At 35.1% G+C, this 22,598-nt stretch overlaps 1 protein-coding gene across 1 annotated transcript in view; it reads right to left on the bottom strand.

Moving 5' to 3' along the window:
- The window catches only part of MLIP (muscular LMNA interacting protein), a 243,025-nt gene extending 221,855 nt beyond the window's left edge, over window positions 1-21,170 (bottom strand). Inside the window, exon 1 of the mRNA XM_069487902.1 lies at window positions 21,053-21,170. Within this exon, the coding sequence (XP_069344003.1) occupies window positions 21,053-21,115 (63 nt within the window). The 5' untranslated portion in view covers window positions 21,116-21,170. The remainder of the gene's footprint in view (window positions 1-21,052) is intronic.
- Window positions 21,171-22,598: the final 1,428 nt, after the last annotated feature.

The raw sequence follows: 22,598 nt of genomic DNA, 5'->3' as shown, positions 1-22,598 counted from the left end.
AACATCTCTAATCATCAGGGAAATGCAAATCAAAACCACAATGAGATATCACTTAACCCCAGTGAGAATGGCCTTTATCAAAAAAACCCAAAACAACACATGTTGGCGTGGGTGTGGAGAGACAGGAACACTAATACACTGCTGGTGGGACTGCAAACTAGTGCAACCCCTGTGGAAAGCATTATGGAGGTATCTTAAACAGATTCAAGTAGACCTGCCATTTGACCCAGCAATCCCATTACTGGGCATATACCCAAAGGAAAAAAGGTCATTCTGTAACAAAGGCACATGTACCCAAATGTTTATAGCAGCACAATTCACAATAGCAAAGATGTGGAAACAACCCAAATGCCCATCAATACATGATTGGATTAGTAAACTGTGGTATATGTATACCATGGAATATTACTCAGCTATAAGGAATGATGAAGATACGACATCTCTATGGTTCTCCTGGAGAGAGTTGGAACCCATTATATTAAGTGAAGTATCCCAAGAATGGAAAAACAAGCATCACATGTACTCACCAGAAAATTGGTTTCCCTGATCATCACCTAAATACAAATCTGGGAACGACACCAATTGGACATCAGACTGAGGTGGGGGGTGGGGGAGGGGATGGGGGTATGCCTACACAATGAGTGCATTGCGCACTATTTGGGGAGTGGTAACACTTGAAGGTGCTGACTCGGGAAAGGGGGGGTGGGGAAAAAATATGAAACTATTGTTTTTAACTTGCAAAAAAAAAATAAATAAATAAATAAAGAGACAATAAATAAAGAATAGAATAAGACATTTTAAAAATCTCTCAATATATTTAGTGAAGATCTGCAAAGAGTTTGCATGCATAAAGCAAGAAGAGAATTCAATAAAAATGGAGCCATAAAAGAATAAGAGCTTAGAAAAGGGAAATGAAATTTTAAAAATAAAAATTCAATAGAAGAAGGCATTAAAACATTCAAAAAGTAATGATTCACACCTAATGGGTGCAGTGAGCACCATCTAGGGGATGGACAAGCTTGAAGCTCTGACTCGGGTGGGGCAAAGGCAATATATGTAACCTAAACATTTGTAACCCCGTAATATGCTGAAATTAAAAATAAATAAAGAAAAAGTAGTGATAAACCAAAAAAGAAAAAAAAAAGAAATTGAACTGTATCTCACAGATATATAAAAATCAACTCAAAATAAATTAAAGACTTAAACATATGATCTTAAACTGTAAAAATACTAGGAAAAAACATAATGGAAAAGCTTTTTGGTATTGGTCTGGGAATGACTTATTAGATATGCTCCCAAAATCACAGGCAACAAAAGCAAAAATAGATAAATAGGATTGCATCGAGCTAAAAAGCTTCTGCACAGCAAAGGAAACAATTAACAAAGTGAAGAGACAACCTATAAAATAGGAGAAAATATCTGTAAACCATACACTTGATAAGGGGCTAATATCCAAAATATATGAAGAATTCAAACAATTCGATAGCAAGAAAACAAATAACAATATAAAAATGGGCAAAGGACCTAAACAGACATTTCTCAAAAGAAGACAAAGGCCAACAGGGACATGGAAAGGTGCCCAACATCACTAATCATTAGTGAAATGCAAATCAAAACCATAATGAGATATCCCACATACCCACACATTAGAATGGCTATTATCAAAAAGACAAAAGATAGTAAGTGTTGGTGAGAATGTGGAGAAAAGGGAACCCTTGTGTACTGGTGGTAGGAATGTAAATTTATACAGCCAATATAGAAAACAGTGTGGAGTTTCCTCAAAAAATTAAAAGTAGAACTACCAGATCATCCAGCAATCCCATTTCTGGGTATATATCCAAAAGAAATGAATTCAGTGTGTCAAAGAGATATATGCACTCCCCTGGTCATTGTAGCATTATTTACAATAGTCAAGATATGGAATCAACCTAAGTGTCCACTGACAAATAGGCAAAGAAAACGTAGTACATATATACATAGTGGAATACTATTCAGCCTTTAAAAAGGAAATATTTTCATTTGTGAAAATGAATGAACCTGGAAGAAACTATGTTAAGTGAAATAAGACAGGCACAGAAAGACAAATACTGTATGACCTCACTTATACATGCAATCTAAAAAAGTCAAGCTCATAGAAAGAGAGAGTAGAATGGTGATTGCTAGGGTCTGAGGGATGGGAGAAATGGAAAGATGTTGGCCCAAGTGTACAAAGTTTCAGTTATGCAAGATGAATAAGTACTGAAAATCCACTATATAGCATAATGCTTATAACTAACAATACTCTATTGCATAGTTAAAATTTGCTGAGAATGTAGATCTTAAATGTTTTCATCACACACCCACCACACACACAGAAAAATTGATAATGATGTGAGGTGATGGATATATTAATTAGCTTAATTATGGTAATCATTTCACAATCTATATGCATACTAAAATATTATGTTGTATACCTTAAATATATACAATTTCTACTTGTTAATTATAGCTCAATAAAGCTGGAGAAAGCAGTATGTATGTTTAGCTAAAGGAATAGTTTATGATTAGACTGTTGATTATTTCATCTATATTCCTAAAGATTTACATAATTCAAGTTAGCCACAAAAAAATATTTAGAGTGTCTCTTCAGAAAACCGGAGAATCACCTCACATTAAGCTTCACTTTTTGTCAAATACATATTGAAATGTATGTTTTTGTTTTTATTTTTAATAAAAATGGGATTTTTATGACTTTTTTCCAATTAATAACATATATTATTGATGACTTATTGTAATTAAATTAATCCTAATATTTTAATGGAGTAAAAAATTTTTATTTTTTTATTTCAGAATATTATGGGGGTACAAATGTTTTGCTTACATGGATTGCTTTTGTACTGCTTGAGTCAAAGTTATAAGTGTGCCCATCACCCAGATAGTGTACAGTGCACCCATTAGGTATGTATCACCCTCCCCCACCCCACACCTTCATGATTTCCATTGAGTTTTACTTCCATATGTACACATGAGTGTTGATCAGTTAGTTTCAATTTAATAGTGAGTACATGTGGTGTTTGTTTTTCCATTCCTGAGATACTTCACTTAAGAGGATTGTCTCCAGTTCCATCCAGATTGTTGCAAAAGCTATTAATTCGCTTTTTATGTCTGAGTAGTACTCCATGGTGTACATATACTACATTTTATTAATCCACTCATGCATTGATGGGCACTTGAATTGATTCAATATCTTTGTGATTGTGAATTGTGCTACAATAAACATTCTAGTGCAATGGTCTTTTTGATAAAATGACTTTTTTCCTTTGGATAAATACCCAGTAGTGAGATAAGTCTACTATGTGAATGGCTTGAATCCCCCACTCAAGAGACATAGGCTGGCTGAATGGATAAAAAAATACAAGCCAAGTATCTGCTGTCTCCAGGGAATACATCTAACCCATAAGGACTCATTCAGACTCAAGATGAAGGGATGGACAAAAATATTCCATGCAAATGGAAATCAAAAGAAGGCAGGTGTAGCCATTCTCATATCAGATAATACAGAGTTCAAATCAACAATAGTAAAGAAAGACGAAGATGGATATTATATAATAGTAAAGGGAGCAATTCATTGAGAAGATGTAACAATTCTAAATATTTATGCACCTAACACAAGTGCACCCAGATTCATAAAGCAAAGCCTACTAGATTTAAACAAAGTAATAAATAGCAACATTGTAATTGCTGGAGACTTCAACACCCCACTGACAAAACTGGACAGATCCTCCAAGCAGAAAATAAATAAACACTGGACTTAAACGGGACTCTAGAGCAAATGGGCCTAACAGACATTTACAGAACATTCTACCCAAAAACTACTGAATATACATTCTTTTCATCAGCACATGGAACATTCTCTAAAATTGATCACATCTTAGGCCACAAAACATGTCTCATCTAATTGAAAAAAATAGAAATTATACCATGTATTTTCTCAGATCATAGTGGAATAAAATTAGAAATCAACTCCAACAGAAATACTCAATTCTACACAGTCATGGAAATTAAACAATCTACTGCTGAACGATTATTGAGTCAAGGAGGAAATTAAGGTGGAAATCAAAAGATTCCTTGAACTAAATTTTTAAAAAATTGTTTGTTCGTCCAGATCAAGTAACTAGAGCTCTAATCAACGGTCTGTCTCCACTAAGCAGTATAACATGAAAGCTAAAAACATAAACTCTTAGTTAATCATGACTTCAAGCAAAGAATGTGCCAGTTTCTCACTGTGTTACTTTGGACAAGCTGACCTTGCACAATTTGTTTCCTCCTTTGCAAATTGAGAGATATGTAAAAATAAGATACTGAATACCCTTCATGCATGTTTTTCTTCAGCAAAGGCTCTCCTCTGTCTCCTCCTCATCACACGTGACCTCCAAAGAGAGGCTTTGCTGAGCACTCTTGAGTAGTCACTGCTTACTCTCTCACCTCTATCAATCTCTACTCCTTCATCCTGTTTTATTTTCTTTTTACGTTTACTGTTACCTGAAATTATCTCGTTTATTCATTTGTTGAATGGATTATCCTCAGCCCTCTCAGCAACCACCTCCCCACCTTTAATGCTGGTCCCACAAAGATTGTGATCTACTTGGTCATGTCCACTCCTATATCCTCAGCACCTAGAATAATGTCTGATCCATGGTAGATGCTCAAAAGATATTTTTTAATAGATGAAAGAATACTAATGAATGAAAGTAAATAGCCTTATGCACATTAAGTGCTCAAAACTGAGAGGAAATCTCTAAACCTCTATGATTCTATTATATTCATCACAAAAATGTAACTTGTTAAAAAATACCTAGGTTTTCAAATCCTCTTTCAGGCCAAATGTATTATGTTTGCATAGTCATAGTAACTGTCTATCGAGCAGGCACTTTCTGACTTTTAAATGCTCTAGCTATCTATTGTTCAGTGTTGATCTAAAGATGTTTAACACTTTAGCATGGCTGAACAGTTCAGCACACAGCTCACTACAAACAGAACACATGGAAAGAGATAGACATCATTGATGTTTGCTGTATATATTATATACCTCTATGTCTTTCAACTTCATTTTACAGATTTAAAAAAATCAAGAGATATTGAGTGATTTTAGGGTAGAATTAAGCTACAGGGTTCTTAATTTTGATAACTTGCTTGTTTAGGTCGCTGAGTAAATAAACATTATACGATTTCACACATGAAGCTAGCACCTATTCACTCGCTTGAAGTCAGATTCACAGTTTAGCACCACGCCAAAGAATCTTTTCTAATTTGTGCTTTAGTTGCCAATGTTCATTTCATTCAATCTTTAAATCTGAGAGACAAAATTGCCCACATTTGCACTATGCCAAAGGTGCGTGATATCTTTCATTTTGAAAGACAAGTGAGCTCTGGCTTTGAGATCAGTCTTGGCCATTAATACACTTCAATAACATTCACCCATTTTAAATCCAACATATTTATTCCTCTTGAGCTATTTGTGTTTGTTTGTTTTTAAATGGCAGCTCCCAGCGTGATTTTCAGAGAAGAATGATTTAAAGTTCATAAAATGTCATCACAATTTTCACTTTCTCTAACAAATTGCCCAGGAAACCAAGATGAAAGTGAAATTTAAATTGCTTAAAGTTTTTACATAACATGATCTAAAATTACTGGAAATACCAATTTTCAAAGATCTTATAGTTTTGCTCATATCTTTTATTAATGAAGCTTTTATTATGTGAGGATCCAAAGGATATCAATCTTAAGAAATTATTTAAACTGGTTATATAGATTTTTATGGTTATTATATGCCTTTTGCTCTAGCCAGAGAAAAATTTCCCAATAGTAAACTCTACATCTATTAATTTGATGATGGGACTGCTTGCTGTCTCTTGTGAGTATGTCATCAAACTCTTTGCTAGTTTTTAGTCTAATTTCCTTATGTGAAAAGTAAATGTACTTATTTACACATGTGACAAAAATTCTAAAATAGAAAAAAATTTTAATTTGAATTATTGTGTATATCAAAAACTGATTTGTTTGCTGGATAATAAAATTAGGATCCTAAAAAAAGCAAAAGAAAATGAGATATGACACATGCTAAGAAATCAGCTGATAATGAACAAAGAAAAGTTCAGTAGACCTTCTAAAGAACATCTGAAAGCAAAGACCAAAATGTCAGAAAGAGCAGTTTTCCAAACTTTTGGACTTCATGGGTCAGTAATTGTTTTTTTGTTTGTTTGTTTGTTTGTTTGTTTTGTTTTTTATTTCAGCTCATTATGGGGGTACAAAAGTTCAGGTTACATATATCGCCCATGCCCCCCAGCCCCCCGAGTCTGAGCTTCAAGTGTGTCCATTCCCTAGACAGTGCACATTGCACTCATCATGTAGGTATGCACCCATCCCCTCCCCCCCACCCCATCCCCCCCAGTCAGAACTTCAATCGTGTCCATTCCCCAGGCAGTGCGCATCGCACTCATCAAGTAGGTATACACCCATCCCTTCCCCCCAGCCCCCACCTCTGTCCGATACCCAATTGGTGTTATTCCCAAATGTGCACTCAGGGAAACCAGTTTGCTGGTGAGTACATGTGTGCTTATTTTTCCATTCTTGGGATACTTCACTTAATAGAATGGGTTCCCACTCTCTCCAGGAGAACCAAAGAGATGCCATATCGCCATTATTTCTAATAGCTGAGTAATATTCCATGGTATACATATACCACATTTTGCTCATCCATTCATGAATGTGATTTTAAGGAATTATCAAAATCTCATAAACATAAAAGAAATTTTAAAACTAAAAACATAAGGAAGTATATAATATAAAAAAGGACAGTCCTTTTACTAAATTAAATAAACATAAATTATTTTGTTAAAGACATAGATTGTTCTTATTTTTCTCATTTACTCTAGAGTGAGTAAAACCTTGTCACAAACAAGCATTAATCCACAAACCATTTTTGGCATCCAGTCTTCTAGAGAACACCATGAATGAACAAGGCGCTTCTGAGACCTGCTTTCTCTGTCTTAAAAGATTTCTTTCCAAGGAATTTTAAGTCTTCTAATCATAGGTAAAAGGAACCATCATTATAAAACTAATAACCTTAATTTAAACCGGAGTCAGATCAGAGAACAAATGTCCACTGATGGGTTATCAGAGGGCACATGGAATAGTCTGGTATGTCCCCTTACTCAGGGTACTTTTATGGGCCCTCACACCACGCGTTAGAACCAGAGCTGACCCTTGGTGCAACTCTGAGGGAATTGAGGAGTGAGGTGAAGTGTGCGCAAGCATTTTCAGAACCTCAAATGCATTGATCTAGGTGGTTTCATTATTTAATCTCACATTAAATCACAAAAATATTGTCAGTAGATGTTAATTATAATTCTGAATTACAATACAACAAATCTGAGGATTACTGAAAACAAATTGCCAAAGACAACTCCATAGCCAGAAGGTATCAGAACTGGAATTCAATCTTAGACGGACTTAAACATGATGTTTTAAGCACTTGGCACTGGTGACTTGGTTTTGACCATTACCCACAACCCTCCCCCATGAGGACCAAGTATCTCTTTTTCAGAATAATCTTTCTCTTATCAAAATGTAACTCTAGGTTGCCGATCTTTGCTTTCTCAATAAATCTGATCAACTTCTGCAAATTTATCAACACCTTCCAAGGATATGCAGATGACTCCTCCCCTTTTAATAGATATCTCCACTTTACAACAACAATACCTTTACCCAGAACTATAGTAGAGGACAATATTATTGTTTGGAGACACCTTTCCAGGCCTCTTTCATCGTTCTTTAGACATCTCTCTCTCTCTTCCTATCACACACACGCACACACATGCGTGCACAAACACAAGCATCCACTCAGCTTTGGTGTCTCGTAAATATCTTTCAATATGAAATCCCCTATATGGACCCACTTAATCATGCTGGGTTACAGAGTTAACACAGGAAATCCATAAAGGATTGGCAAGAGTCCAGATACCAAATATGTACAATCTATGCATGTGGAGCTACAGCTGTATCACACGTCCTAGGCTTCTTAGGATCACAGAAACATTATGAGCATTATCACCAATCCTTTTCAGAGCATACACAGAATCATCAATCAAACAAGTACAAAAGTAGTCAACGACGTGGGAAAAAAAAAAATTCAACCTATTAGAGACTCCCTTCCCGCAGCCCAAACACTGACTATTCATAGTCCCAGGTGTCACCCAAGGACACGATCAATAAATGTCACAAACATCTACTATATTTCTGTGACTCTCAAAGGATAATATTGAAGAAACATTTCTTACATCCTGGCATTGTCTGTAAGTTCCCAAGAAGGTATATGTGTTTCTCCCCTAACTCCAATATCTCTGCAGCAAAGTATTGATTTTCTCTTTGTAGCTACTGAGTAGAAACTATTCTAGACCCCATTTCCCTCATTCCCCCTTCCACGGCTAATCTCAAACCTTCCAGAGCTATTGTGTGAAAGAAAAATAGATCTTTATTAAACTAAGTGAATATATTTGGAGCATTTTAGACTTCTCCATAAATACAAGTCAATTATCCCAATATTTTTTCCATTAAAACTTTGATGACTGACTGCAATTACAGGAAAAGAAAATGTCAAGATTTTTACATGTTATTTCTCACAACAACCCTTTGACATAGACACTATTATTATCTTCATTTCATAGATGAGGATTCTGGATCATGAACTTAAATGTACAATAACAAGCAATAAAGCTTTAAAAATTAGTAGAATATTTTAAGACCTAGGACTAAGTTAAGAGTTACTGTATTTGATACCAAAAGCATGATCCATAATAAAAAATGATAAATTGGACCTCAACAAAATGAAAAACTTTTCTCTGCAAAAGATCCTGTTAAAAGGATGAAAGACCAACTACAAACTGGAAGAAAATATTTGCAAGCCATACATTCAACAAAGAACAAATATATAGAATAAATTTTTTTAAATCTCTTAAAACTCAACAGAAGAAAACAAACAACCCAATTAAAAATGGACAAAAGATCTGAACAGACACTTCACCAAAAAAGATATATGGATGGCAACTAAGTACATGAAAAGGTATTCAACACCCTTTGAAGTTTTAAAAAAAAAAAACTTCAAAATGATTCTCTGAGCTTACACACTAATAGAAATCTGAAAGAACACAATTTAACGTTAGCTGAAAAGAAATTATTTTCGATATCCTCTTTTTTTGTTTTTTGATTTGCATCTAAGACCAGACAGTAATAGTCGACCAATAATTAGGTCCCCAAAAAAGTACCCAAAATTTTGCTGACAGTTTCTTATTTGTGATATAAAAGTTATCACCTAATTATATTTCTAATGAAATTTCAATATATTATTCAAATATATTTCCATATTTAAAGGGAGATTGTTTTAACTTATATTAAGTAAATTTAAGAGAATATTAAAGTACTATTACTTATTTAGTATGTATAGTAGTAATATTTTATTCTACTTCACTATGGCTAAACATTAGTCTAATCTTTCAAGAACAAAATAATAAAGGCCTCAGGAGGTAAATGTCAGCTTTGATTATATGTCAGAGTAAACACAAACTACGTGTTTGCTCCAAGGGAACAGGAAATCATCACGAAGGGGTGCTGGGGATCTGAGGTTCTAGGTCTACCATGAGAGGGGTATAGGTGCCGTTAGGAGAGCAGATCTGGACTTACGCTGGCCTGAAGCCAAACTCTTCCACTTCCTCACTCTGTGTTCTGGGCAACTGACTTAAGATTTAATTTCTTCAACTACAAAATGGGAATGATGTCATCTGCCTCCTAGAGTTGTGGTGAAGACTGCAAGGACATTGCTTTATATGCTTCTCGGAACTTGGAACATGCTCTGGCTATACCTTCAGAATGAGGCTCTTTCTGAGAGGCTCTTTCTTGTCTCTTGAAAACAGTCCTTGGAAAGTGGCAAACTATTTTACCAACTCTCTAGATGTGGCCGAATCCTAAGGTGAATTCAGCTTAGGCTTAGCTTAGAATCGCTGGTGCTTAGCAAATCAGATAAAGTGCGTGCCACATGCATGTGTGCACACACACACTCAGACACATAAAAGCCACACCTATGCAGTTCAAACAAGGTTTGTTGAGGGCCACTTTCCACACATCAGGCTCACAAGGTGCCTAAACCATGCAGTTCCTGGCCTTAAGGAATTTGCAATCGGCTGGCAACCAAGGCTGACTAGTAAAAGGATGAAATCAGCCACGGTTTTCATAAACCTGCTCTCAGATGAAGAATAAAGCACCAAATAACAGAAGACCTTGCATTCTTCTCTGACCCAATCTCATCAAGTCAGCAAGATCATAAAAATGTGAGGTTACAGTATTGCAAAACAAAGAAATTACTCTGAGCAATTTGAAATTTTGGTAAAACTGAAACATAGAATTCAATCCATGGTATTTTTGTCTTTATTGGGGCTACTAAAATTCTAGGATTTGACTAATAGGGATATGCTGCACAAATATATTCACTGATTTACATGTTAATGTTCTACTGACATGCCTGATCCATTCCACTTTGCTTGTAGGAAAAAAAAAAAAAAAAGAATGCATTGTCCATCTTACGGATGCCTTTAAATTTCCTTGTATCATGTTATCATATTAGTAACTAATTCCCTTACTGTGTACTGTTTTTTAATTTTATGAGAAATATTGCAATAAAAATCATTATAACTAAATATTTGTATATTCTTTGCTTTCTAGAAATTCTTAAAGTTGCCTGGCTAGTAGGTCTGTAAATAGTTAAGACCTCAACACATATTATACTCCAGAAAATTTGTACCACTTTGTAAGCCCTACCTGCAATAGATGAGACTATATTTTATAGAAAAATTCTTAAAGAAATTAACTACTAGGAGTGCTGCTTTCCCAGGAAAATATCTGATGTGCAAGGCATAAAAATTCCAGATGCAAGTAAGAGGCATATATTATATCCTGAGCAGAATAAATAGTTTGAGGGTAGAACTTCTTTGAATCACACCATGCTGGTATATTTACATTAATAGTTATAACTATTTATATTCTTCTTTTGAACATTCCATGGGCACACACATGCATTGGTATGCTTTCCTTAACTCTCCTTTACTTACTTATATTCTTCCTGAGCTACAAATATCCAACCTAAGTTAAGTCTAGCAGCTTTGGGTTTGTTTGTTTGTTTTTCATTAATTGTATGAGCTGCATATTAGCCATTGCCCTCATTATTTGCACCTCACAATGTAGCCATTTATTCTTATCTCTATATAATACTTGCATTCATGTAATATAATTAGTCTCCACTAAGACTAGGCCAGAATGTGTTTCTGAATAGACACATTCTTATATGTGAAACTTTGATGAAGTTTTGATGACGGCACACTTTCTAGTGGGAAAGTAAGCGTTGTCCCTGGTCTAACAGTTAGTTTGAAATCCCATGTGCTTCTGTCTGAAGAAAACAATCTCCAGTCATAAGCCCAGAGTTTCTACAGACAGAAGAAGCAACTTGTACACCACTGTGATTCTCATTTCTCTAATGGCTACCACTCATTGAGTGCTAACTGCGTAGGTGCTTTTCAAATATTTCCACATTTTTAGTCCATGTGACAGCTCTGTGGGGCAAGTCAAAGCCCATTTTACAGGTGAGAAAACTGCAGCTCATTTAGGTTGAGTACCTATAGAGGCCAGATTTGAATCCTGAACCCAGAGACCCTGCTTTTAACCACCAGAATCACTATGGCACAAAGAAAGAGAGTAAAGACTACAACTGTCAGACAAGGTGCAATTTTCAAACCTTTAGAAAGGGCATAATATTAGTTATGTGATCAACATTTTTGGCATGCCATGTAACATACCTTATGCAACAGTTTCACATAGTGCCATTTGTATCCTGTCTTGGTCCATCCCTGCTGCTATAATAAAATATCTGAGACTGGATAATTTATGAAGAACATAAATTTATTCCCTTACAGTTCTGGAGATGTCTGGGAAGTCCAAGATGAAGGTACCAGCAGCTCTGGTGTCCTGTGAAGGACCATTTCTGTCACTTCTCATGGTGGAAGTGACAGAAAGCAAAAAGGGGAAGAATGCTGTGTCCTCACAAGGCACAAAAGCAGAAGAGAATGAACCTACTTTCTCGAGTCCTTTTATAAGGGCCCTAATCTCATCCAAAAGGGCTCCAATCTCACGACTGATCACCTTTTAAAAGCCCACCTCTTAATACTATCACACTGATGATTAGGTTTCAATATATAAATTTTAGGGGACACATTCAGACCGTAGCATCTCTCAACAAAGAATAAACGATGTTCCACTGCACTCATCACCTATTGAAAAGATTTTCCAACACAAACAAAGCATGGAGCGAGAGCTTTAAAAATAAACTGAGGGGCTTCTGGTTCAAGATGGCTGATGGAACACACATGTTTCTCTCCTATTCTTCTCTTGACCCCATTAAAATGAGAGTAAAAGAATTCAAAAGAACAAACCCACAATAATAAAAGATCTGGCATGGGAGGAAAATCAGCACGAAAAAGTACTTTGTAAATTTCTGGAAGATGAAAAGGAGGTGGAGGTAGATTGCCAGATGAAGCCAAGCTGCCAGGAAGAGACCCTAATAAATGCCTTTCCAAACCACAGAGGGCCAGAGTCAAGGAGAGCAAATTCCACAAAGGCATGACTGTGAAGCAGGACAGAAAAGAAGGGAATGCATTGAAAGTCTCTTAAGAACCAGCTCCTCCTTCTCCTTCCCCACCCCACTCAGTGGAGTTCCAGCAGCCGGGTTAACAAACCACATGCAGAGGACTCCCAGGCTGAATGGGTGGATGAATGAACGAACAAGCAGAAGCAGATGGAACAATAAAACATGCAGGAATTCCCCACGCTGAAAACTGAGTGAAACTGGAAAAGCAAAAGAGGAATGAAAAAGTTTTTATTTCCCGTATTGCCTTCACACATTCTGAAAGAACGCCCCACTCTCTGTGATAAGCTTACTAATTCATGCTGACATTTTCTCCCTTCAGCCTCCCACTGCAACCTGATATCCCCAGAGAAATTATAACAGGTTCAGAAAAGCAATCCTACGGGCTCTCTCACCTGCTCTCAAGATGAATGTCATCAAGTTAGTATTTAAAATCACAAGGTGGTCTCTGAATTGCTACATTCTGACAGCCACAAGGGTGCTAGGTCTATTTTGGAGAACAACCTGGGGGTGATGTCTTCCCCAGAAGCTACACGTGCAAAAAGACACCATTAATTGAGAAGAAAATTGATAAAGGGACCCCTGAGAAATTTTTAGATTATAAATAATAACAAAAGACCGGCAATTAAACCACAAACATCCTGTAACCATTTTCTTTTAAAATCGTCTCCTTATTTTTATGAAGGTCATGCAGCAAAACAAAGCAGATGACTCTCTAATGTAATTCCATCACTAATACAACAGTCTATTTGTCATTCCCTTAGGGGAGCCGTACTTGGGACAGAGAGGCTAGCTATGTAATTATAATTCCCACAATGAGAATCTAGAAAATATTTCGCCACACGTAGTGTGTTATAAATGTCACTGTGAACGCACGGCTCGGTTAAAGCCTGCAATCCATCTATCTCCCTTCTGTTATTCACCAGCACACAGAGCTGTATCAAAAGATCTATTCAAACAGTGCATCTCAGACTCACATTATCAGCAGACCTTGCTTTAATTAGCAGTGGTTTTCAAAGGACCGGATGGCTTCAAGAACTTCATTTCAACCATAAAGTAGAAATGAGAATCTTTATCAGTTTCAGTTCTGAACTCTCAGCCCCCTTCCCTGGGTTCTAATTGACACAGCCCTCATTTTTCTTAAAGGAAGAAAGAAAATGAAAATGGTGGCTAGAATTTTGCCATCCGCATGCGTCCACTTTTTCCTCAACCTTTCAATGATGCCGAAGTGCTAAAATTAAGGTTGCAAAGGGACTGAGATATCTGTGTCAGGTATGTTGCAGAGAGTGATAAGAACTACAAAAAGGAATGAATGAGAGCTGAAGAAACCATTTTAGAGAGAACATTAAAAACACAGATCTTACATATATACATATATTAATTTTTATCCCTAATGAAACCACAGCATCCACTTCATTTTATGTAATATTATAAGAAAATAGAATGTGCTATTTTGATATTTTGATACCAATATTGAGGCACTTACATGCTACTTTCTTAAACTATTCCACAATTTTCACCCATGATCCAACTCCTGAATCTTTGTTTCTCAGTGAAAACATAGAAAAAAATATACAATTTAATTCCTGGGGTACTAAACTGTGAATTTTCTATGGTAACAGGAAGGTTTCATCTAATAACAAAGACTTCTGTTTTACATCTGATCAATGATGATATAAAAATATAAACTATTTCAAGGTTCCTAATGTTTGAATAAATAGGCATCATTTGGTAAGGAATGTATTAAATAAATCTGCGGCCAGAGAACACTTTTTGCAGACTTATAAAATGCTAGAGAACATAGCAATCTTTGCAAATCCAATCCAACTTCTCACTTTGTATAAAAGGAAGCCAAAGGTTAAGTGATTTGTCAAAGGCCACATAAACACAACTTTAATACTGGTCTCGGATCCAACATGCTCTTCACCACACTAGATGGCACTTAGGGAGAGAGAGAAAGCCTCTTCTTTAGAATAAGAAGTCTTCATCACTATCAGCACACACACACCGCAAAGACACAGGTCTTTCATTTTGATTTTGATAGGTATTTTAGAATGGTATTCAGAACATCTGTATGCACTCACTTCCCCTGATTCATTTTTCCTGTCTCACCTCATTCTACAACTATGTGCATTAGGACTTCAATTTTCACTGCTTAGTAATTTCCCATTGATCACCATGATCCACCACCATCACAGCATCTCACCTCCTTCCTCCTTTAGTTTTCTACTTCATGCTACAGATTCTTCAGGAATTCCTGGCTCAATGGAGAGGAAGCCAGAAAGAGGTTAGGGTAGAATTATTTCTTATGCAAAAGGTATTTAAGAGCAGCTATTTAGTTTTTCACTTTGGCTTACCAAATGATCAGGATTCATGGTTACTGTTTACAACCATACATCTTCACCTGGGGCCAAATCAGATTTTTTTTTTTTATTATTTGTAATGCTTAATAGAAGTCTTAGTCCTTTGGGAAACATTGTCTTAATCAGTAAACTCTCTAATACCTGACACAGAACGATCAATCCTGCAACTTCTTTATTGACTTCTCAGAAAGTTCTTATCTCCCTGAGAAATGGGTATAAATTAATTCATCTTACTAAAAATTCAGAAGTGACGCTGAGCTCAGAAATTCAGAGAATCCTGAATTCTCTCCATTTGCCTTCCAATTTAGGGATACTTACTGAGAAATTTATCATAAAATTTTGTTCTCTACTCCCCATTTGTTTTTTTGAAACTTCCACAGAGTATTTTGGATGTCAACTTATTAGAGAGTTCTGGTCCTCTCTGAGGAAAAGTGGTTGATAAATCTAAAATAAACTAATGATGAATGGGTCACCCTGGGAAATGTGCCGAGTAGAGGGGTATGCTGTACTGCAGGCAACACAAACATGTCAGGGAGAACAGCTGCATTCTTAAAGATGCTGGAGAGCCTACCTTTGCCCATGATAGTGTCTCCATAAAATCAAACATGAGCCAGCAGAATAGGGGAGTTAGGGTTTGCAGGCAAAGCAACTCACCTCCTCTACTATCAACATTATCACTCAGACAAAAAGAACATACAAGGCAACTTTACCAGTCAAATCCAGAACACAAGAGTCATTGGTCAACTCTGCAAGTAGCATAGAAACGGAAGGAGGATTCCAAAATAAATAATCCAATGCCAAAGAAAATGAAATATTATTGTTTGTTTTCATCTTGCATTCATTTTGATCATCACCAAAATTAGCTTATTAAAAATTGATGCAATCAGTTATGCTATAAAGATACATAGACCTAGTACTTTACCTCCAGACATTTATCACTTATTAAATTCATCTTAAATTTGTTACTGATCATATTAAGTTGCCTTATAAGGAAAGATGTACAGATCAGAAACATTCAAGCCATACTGAAAATAATACCTAGATAACACATCAGAAACATCAGCAGGATAAATTTTTTTCAGGTCGGTCAGGGCCTACAGAGTGCCTATTACCAATGACTCAAGTTAGACACACTTAGAAAGAAAAATAAATATTAAATAGATATGTAGATATTATGATGGAATGAAATATGTCACTGCATAAAATGCTTTACAATTATTCCTATTAAGACATTTGGATGAATAATTATACATTTGCTACCATAGTCTGTGTGAGAAATTGGGATGTGTATGGTTTTTATACTTAGATATTTCTGAGCTACTAAAACTTATTATTATTATTTTATAAAGTTCTTAAAAATAATCAAAGCATAATAATTGCCTTCAGGGCTAGGGCTGTCTTCACTATGTGTGTTTCCACTATAGTCTTTGGTACTCTATCTTGTTCAAAACAAGTGTTCAGAAAGTGTATTGATTTGAAATTCTCTTTTTGTTTTTTCTGGGTACATTTCTACCTAATAGACACTAGGTTGCATCTCTGAAGATGCTCACCACCAAAACTCAAACTTGTCATCAATTAATGACATCAGGAATTATAACCAAACACTAATCCCATGTTTATTGTTTGCAACAGATTTCTTCTTAGAAAGTAAATAATTTTATATGTACTAATGAATCCATGAATTAATAACTAATTTAACCTTATTCAAAGAGCTGCCCTTCACTGAATTATCATGGAATTTTAAAATGTATAATTTTTGTATTTTTATACTTTACCAATGGTTTTTTCAATCTCTTTTCTATTTTATTATTTTTAAAAATAAGCAGCATGAAACTTTTTTTCTGAAATGGAGAAGAATGTTTTGTTGTGAAATCACAAATAGATTTACATATCCTTGGGTAAGTTTTTCATCCTCAAATTCAAAAAAAATAAAATCAATTTAATATAAAAAGTATAATTTAAATTATATAAAATGTAAGTTTTCAGCTCCTTACATCAGATACTTCTGTTAAAAAACTCATTGTCAGATGACCTATGCTCTTCCTCAATCTTAGTTACTTTTACTCAAGGAAGCAATATTTATAACTTTCAGAAATTAACTACTGTGTTGATTTGATTCTACCAAGCTTTAATATAAAATCAGTTGGATCACATATCCTTCTTGTTATTATTATTATATTATTAAACATTCATTATTTGAGAAGATAAAATTGTCTCTTGAGACATATTATACCAATGCAATAGAAATAATTAGATTTATGCATGAAATCTGTTCATATCTCTTCAAGAAAGCAACTATTATTATACCAGAATGTCCTGAGGTACATGACCATTTTGCTGTATTAACATATGAGTTGTTTCTTTTCATTATGAAATTTCAGTTGAAGGTAAATATAAGTGAAATTCTTTGTTGATGCATTTAATAATCTAAAAGAGAAGTAGTTTGAAAAGTAGTCAGGATTTGTTGCCTTAGTTTCATTAATACTTATCTATTACAACATTCTAAATAGAACTTAGTACTTATTTCTTAAACTATTCCAGAAGTAACCTCATGTTATAGATGCAAATGACAACCAGCTTGAATTTATTGTTCTGTTTATCATTAGTCTGAAAATATAACCCATAAATAAAATCAGACTATTAGTTCATACGTTAACACATCATTTCCTAAAATATGTTCCAGAGAATACTAGTTCGTTAGAATACTCACTGTTGCCACACACACATTAAAAAGTATTGCATTGGTAGGTAAGTTTAAGAAATCCTAGATTAACCTCCAAAGTGTCTCACAGCCTTCAGTATGTTAAAATACTAATATGAGTCTTCAAGGGGAAATATAATATACTGTTTAGTGCATTCCTTGTGCAGTGTTTCCTGAATGTTATTGAGACAGACCAGAAACCACTTTTGTGGAGCAGTTCCGAAAATCAGAGGAACATGGTTTGGGAAACACATGACAGGAAAAATAAAAGATTCATCTAGCCTCAACACCAATTATTTTGGAACAAATCAAACTGAAATATATTATACAAAATTATTCCCTCCCTTCCTCCACTCCCTACTACTTTCTACAAAAATTAGCTCTTATGTTATCTGGCTTTTTAGAATCAATGACTAAGCTATTCACCCTGGCTTAATAGCTGGTTTTTCAAGGGGTGGAAATGTCCTTTGAAGTCCATGCTAGTTCATTTTCCTTTTTCATGTTTGAAAAAGTGGGATCATACCAACAAACTTAGGAGAAATTTCATTTGGGATTGGTAGATTTAAGAAATTTTGAAGGATTTTAGTATCACTTTATTTTTCTGATTATCTAATGATGAATAGATGTACAAGAGGCACCTTCAATTGGTGAGCACCCAAGAATCTTTACTTTTAATCAGCAAACAGCAAAAAATTCAGCACAAAAAATCAATACTTAAAAGTAGCAATTCCCTCAGCCCGGGTAAGGTAAGATTTATACTGGATGCGTAGCAAAGAATCCTATTTTACTTTTGTCTTTCTCTTTGGGCAGAATAAACTGATGAATTTCAAAATTCTGCAGACTGTTGATTTTCTTGTCTGCTATACATCTTACCTTAGAAATGTTTTTCAAATAAAGCCAATCATGTGCATTGCTTTCATTTTGTGACATATATTGTAACACTGTTCATTATAAAGATCCTTATGAGAAATGCAGTTTTAATTTTGAACAAGATACATGTTATAATTCAGTAATACTATAATGTACACATATTTAAAATTTTTGTCTTCTTTTAAAAATCATACTTTTACAAACTTTACTATTTATGATAAGTAAATTGAATAATTTTCAGGACATAATGAACTCCACAGAAACACATTTTAAATGGTCTTCAGCAACCTAGCCAGTCATACTATATTTCATTGGTATTAACGTGAAACACAATGCTCTGTGAATTGAAGTTTTTGAATATTTATTCACATAAATAGCCAACGTGTTTAACTAAAATAATTTTTACTGGAAACTCTCAAAGATGTATATTTTCCAGCTCTCTTAAATAGAAAAGACTGAGCATAAGCTAACGTTTTCTTTATAACACAGCATCATCAGAATTCCTGTGTGAAAGGGTCTGAGTTACAGCGCTCTATTTGCCTGTAAGATCTGTGTTCCCTCACTCCCTGAGAATGGTCTCTTCCCAGTGTAAGTTGGATGTTCTTGCGCCTTCTGATCTGATCTGATCTGACCACCATATTTTCCCCCAATATTCTAGACCACAGAGGCTGCCCTTAGGCCTCTGCTACAGAGTGATGTTCATGAGTTTTGTGACAGCTATTTCCCCTAAGAAGAAGTTTTTGCTCACTTCTAAGTGTATAGCTGTGTTAAAGGTAGAGTCATGCATACAGAATGAGTGATTTTCCAGAAAGTGAAATGTTAATACATCAAATCACTTCAAACAATAAGAGACCATCTTCACTTTGCACGCTTGCCCCATGTCTACTATGTGTATTTGCAAAACTTCCTGTAAGATTGCCAGGAAACTCAGGGTTGAATTTCACACTAATTCATAGCAACTCTTCATTCGTGTATTTATTTATTCCCTATCTGGTTCCACAAAGGTTTTGTGACCACTCAGCCTCTATGCTTAGCATATCCAAGTTTTCCTTTTACTTCGAAATGCATTTCAGCTTTCTCTTTCTATCTTAATATCTTTTGGGTATGTGCTTTTTAAGTAAAACAGGCCAAAACCAGTTTGAAAATATGCTTAGGCCGGGGCTTCACATACATTATAGCTTTTAATCTTCACAAAAGCCTTCAAATGAGGTATTACTATCCCCCATCTTATAAATGAGTTAACATAGACTCAGAAAGGCTAAACAAAAATCCCATAGTCTTACGTTTAGCAGTTGTAAAGTGAGAATTTTCACCAAGACCTGTCTGACTCAAAATCCCTGGTTAGCTCTACAGTGACATACGGCCTTTTAAAACAGCCAAAACGCAAAATAGTCCATGGGCATTACATGTTTGGACAATCACCTAGAGTAGAAGTCCACAACTGATATTCAAAATGATGACCTGAATCCTTTAAGAAAAGGTTATATTTTATCCAATGTATTTCTCTAAGACCTCGAAATTCTAATATATTCAGGTGTTTTAAACCTGGTATGATGCATTTTTACATATTTCAAGTATTAATATCATTAATAGTACCTCCACTTTAGACATCCAGAACAATGCATTCCCATGAGTTCAGTCTTATAGTCAATACGGTTTTACTTTTGCTGCTTGAACTGCTATTAAAATTAGTCATACCCTGTTCTAATGTTAACTCTGCCATCACAGTACATTTACAAACATAATTAGCCACCTATATCCATTAGATGAGCCATGGCCAGCATATTCTACTCAAGATTATAGTATATTTTGTGTTCAAGCAAATAAAAGTGACCACTATTATTCATTGAGATTTATTTGTTTAGCATCAAGGCAAAGTTACTTCCACAACTTCTATAGCAAAAACAAACAAAAGAAACTGTCTGAAGAGTAAACGTTATCCTAATGACAGAATTTCATCAAACTTACTTCATAACACACTAAAATGTTCTATGATACTTATATATTTTCTTTGACACATATTCCTGGTATCTCCAAGAGAAGTTGGACTTTGAACACTTGCTAAGCTTCGTAATAATAAATAAAATAATCTTCCAGTATTGAGGCAATCACAAGAAGGGCTCAGAATAAATAGACTCCAGTTTCTAAAAATGAAGGCAAACCACATCATTTAACTAAACTAAATTTGCCCACATTATAGCAATGAAATTTTACGTGTAACTTTATTACATTGTTTTCAGGAAAGCCCACGGAACTCATTTATTTCAAGGTTATTGACCAGCAAAACATGGAAACATGGGCTGCCTAGTACAACTTTTCCAATCTGTGACAGCTGCTCTTTTACCCTGCCAATTTCATTATAAATCTGTGTGTGCTAAATCGCACAAGTCTTACCGTCAGTTTTTCCTCTAAATTCTTGTTTAATAAGCTTCCTTTTTCATGCTTTTCAAATTCCATGTTGAAAGAGAATGAGAGAGAGAGATTGAGAGACACAGAGGCTCAGATTCTGTCTAGAAAATGATTTGACCTGCTTACATGTTGGATATTACAGGACATTCCAAGTTGTGAGAACCTAGGACACTATCAGAAAGCCCTAGCGATAATTTCTGGTTAGCTAGTGTTTCCATTTATAGATGTTCAAACCCCATAAACAGAGCACTGAAGAGAAGTCAGGCAGCTGGCCTTAGATAATGATAAATGTCCCTAGATATAAAAGCAAACTCTTCAACAGAATATTCCAACAGGTTAGGCTCCCTAAACCAAGAAAGATGTATGTTACAAAAAGCCACTATCAAAGAATTCATTAATAGCTGATGCAACAAAATAAAATATACTCTAGTACATAGACCTACGAAATCAGTTAAAAAGAACAAATGTGATAGTCACATAGCAAATAGGAATCAGCCAGTCTAGTTCTTCCAAATTCCAATTTATGTCCTGCTAGTCCAGACATTTATGCATTACTTTGTAGATCAAAAAAAAGTCTCTTAAAGAGAAAGAGCAAAAGGACAACAAATTAAAACTATAAAGACACACAACACATAATTCAAGGGGTCCTGCCAATTGTGTTCCATGAAAAGATGGCAAACGATGTTTAGAAACACTATAAAGTAAAAGTGGTGCTTTCCTTCACAAAAACTGATTGTGTTCCCCGTCATCCTGGCTTTTCCACTGGGAACAAAAAGTTATGACATAGGAGATGAAATTCATTTTTTTCAGTGGAACAAATGCTTTCAGAATTCTTTAGAAAATTTTATATGCCTTAAATAAAATTAATTGTGCAGCTTAATGGTAAATAATTATCCCTGTGGTTTGCAGCGAAACAAGATATGTGGATGGCAATAAAAGAATAAAAATGGCTTTCAGAATAAGCTAAGGCTGATCTCTACAGTGATTTAATCCTTCAGCCTGTTCAAAACGTCCTTGTAACACCTGTTTTTGACCTCAACTCAAATTCCCTATCAGTTTTTCCTTCATTTCTTAAGAAGGCATTTTAGAAAATGTATTGTGAGACTCTATCCTTTAAAGCAATTGCAGTGGATTCTCTGTCACCAGGCAGGGTTGCTCAAGAGTTTATTCTACATCATGATGGAAAGGTTGAAGTCTTAAGAAATGAAACATTTAGTAGGAAATAAACCTGGCTCGGCTTCAGGATGATGAATTCAGAAACATGATAGTAGATTCATGGGCAAAAGGGACTTCCCCTTTTGGCTTGCCTCTGAATTCCAGAAAGGGAACTATATAGCTTGTTGTTGCCTTAACAAGTAGGAAAATGAAAGCCTTAAAGATTTATTAGCACACAAGACTGGTATGTGTCAACAGCAAGTCAATTGTTAAAATCTTACATGAACAGAACTTCAAACTCTCTCTAGAAAAAAAATAATAATAATCATGCTGTGGCCCCAGAAGGAAACTCAATTCTTGCTCAGCGTGCTAGTTT

The sequence above is a fragment of the Eulemur rufifrons genome, chromosome 15 (genome assembly GCF_041146395.1).
Source record: "Eulemur rufifrons isolate Redbay chromosome 15, OSU_ERuf_1, whole genome shotgun sequence".
In the NCBI taxonomy this organism is placed as follows: Eukaryota; Metazoa; Chordata; class Mammalia; order Primates; family Lemuridae; genus Eulemur; species Eulemur rufifrons.
This window is presented reverse-complemented; position numbering and strand designations above follow the sequence as displayed.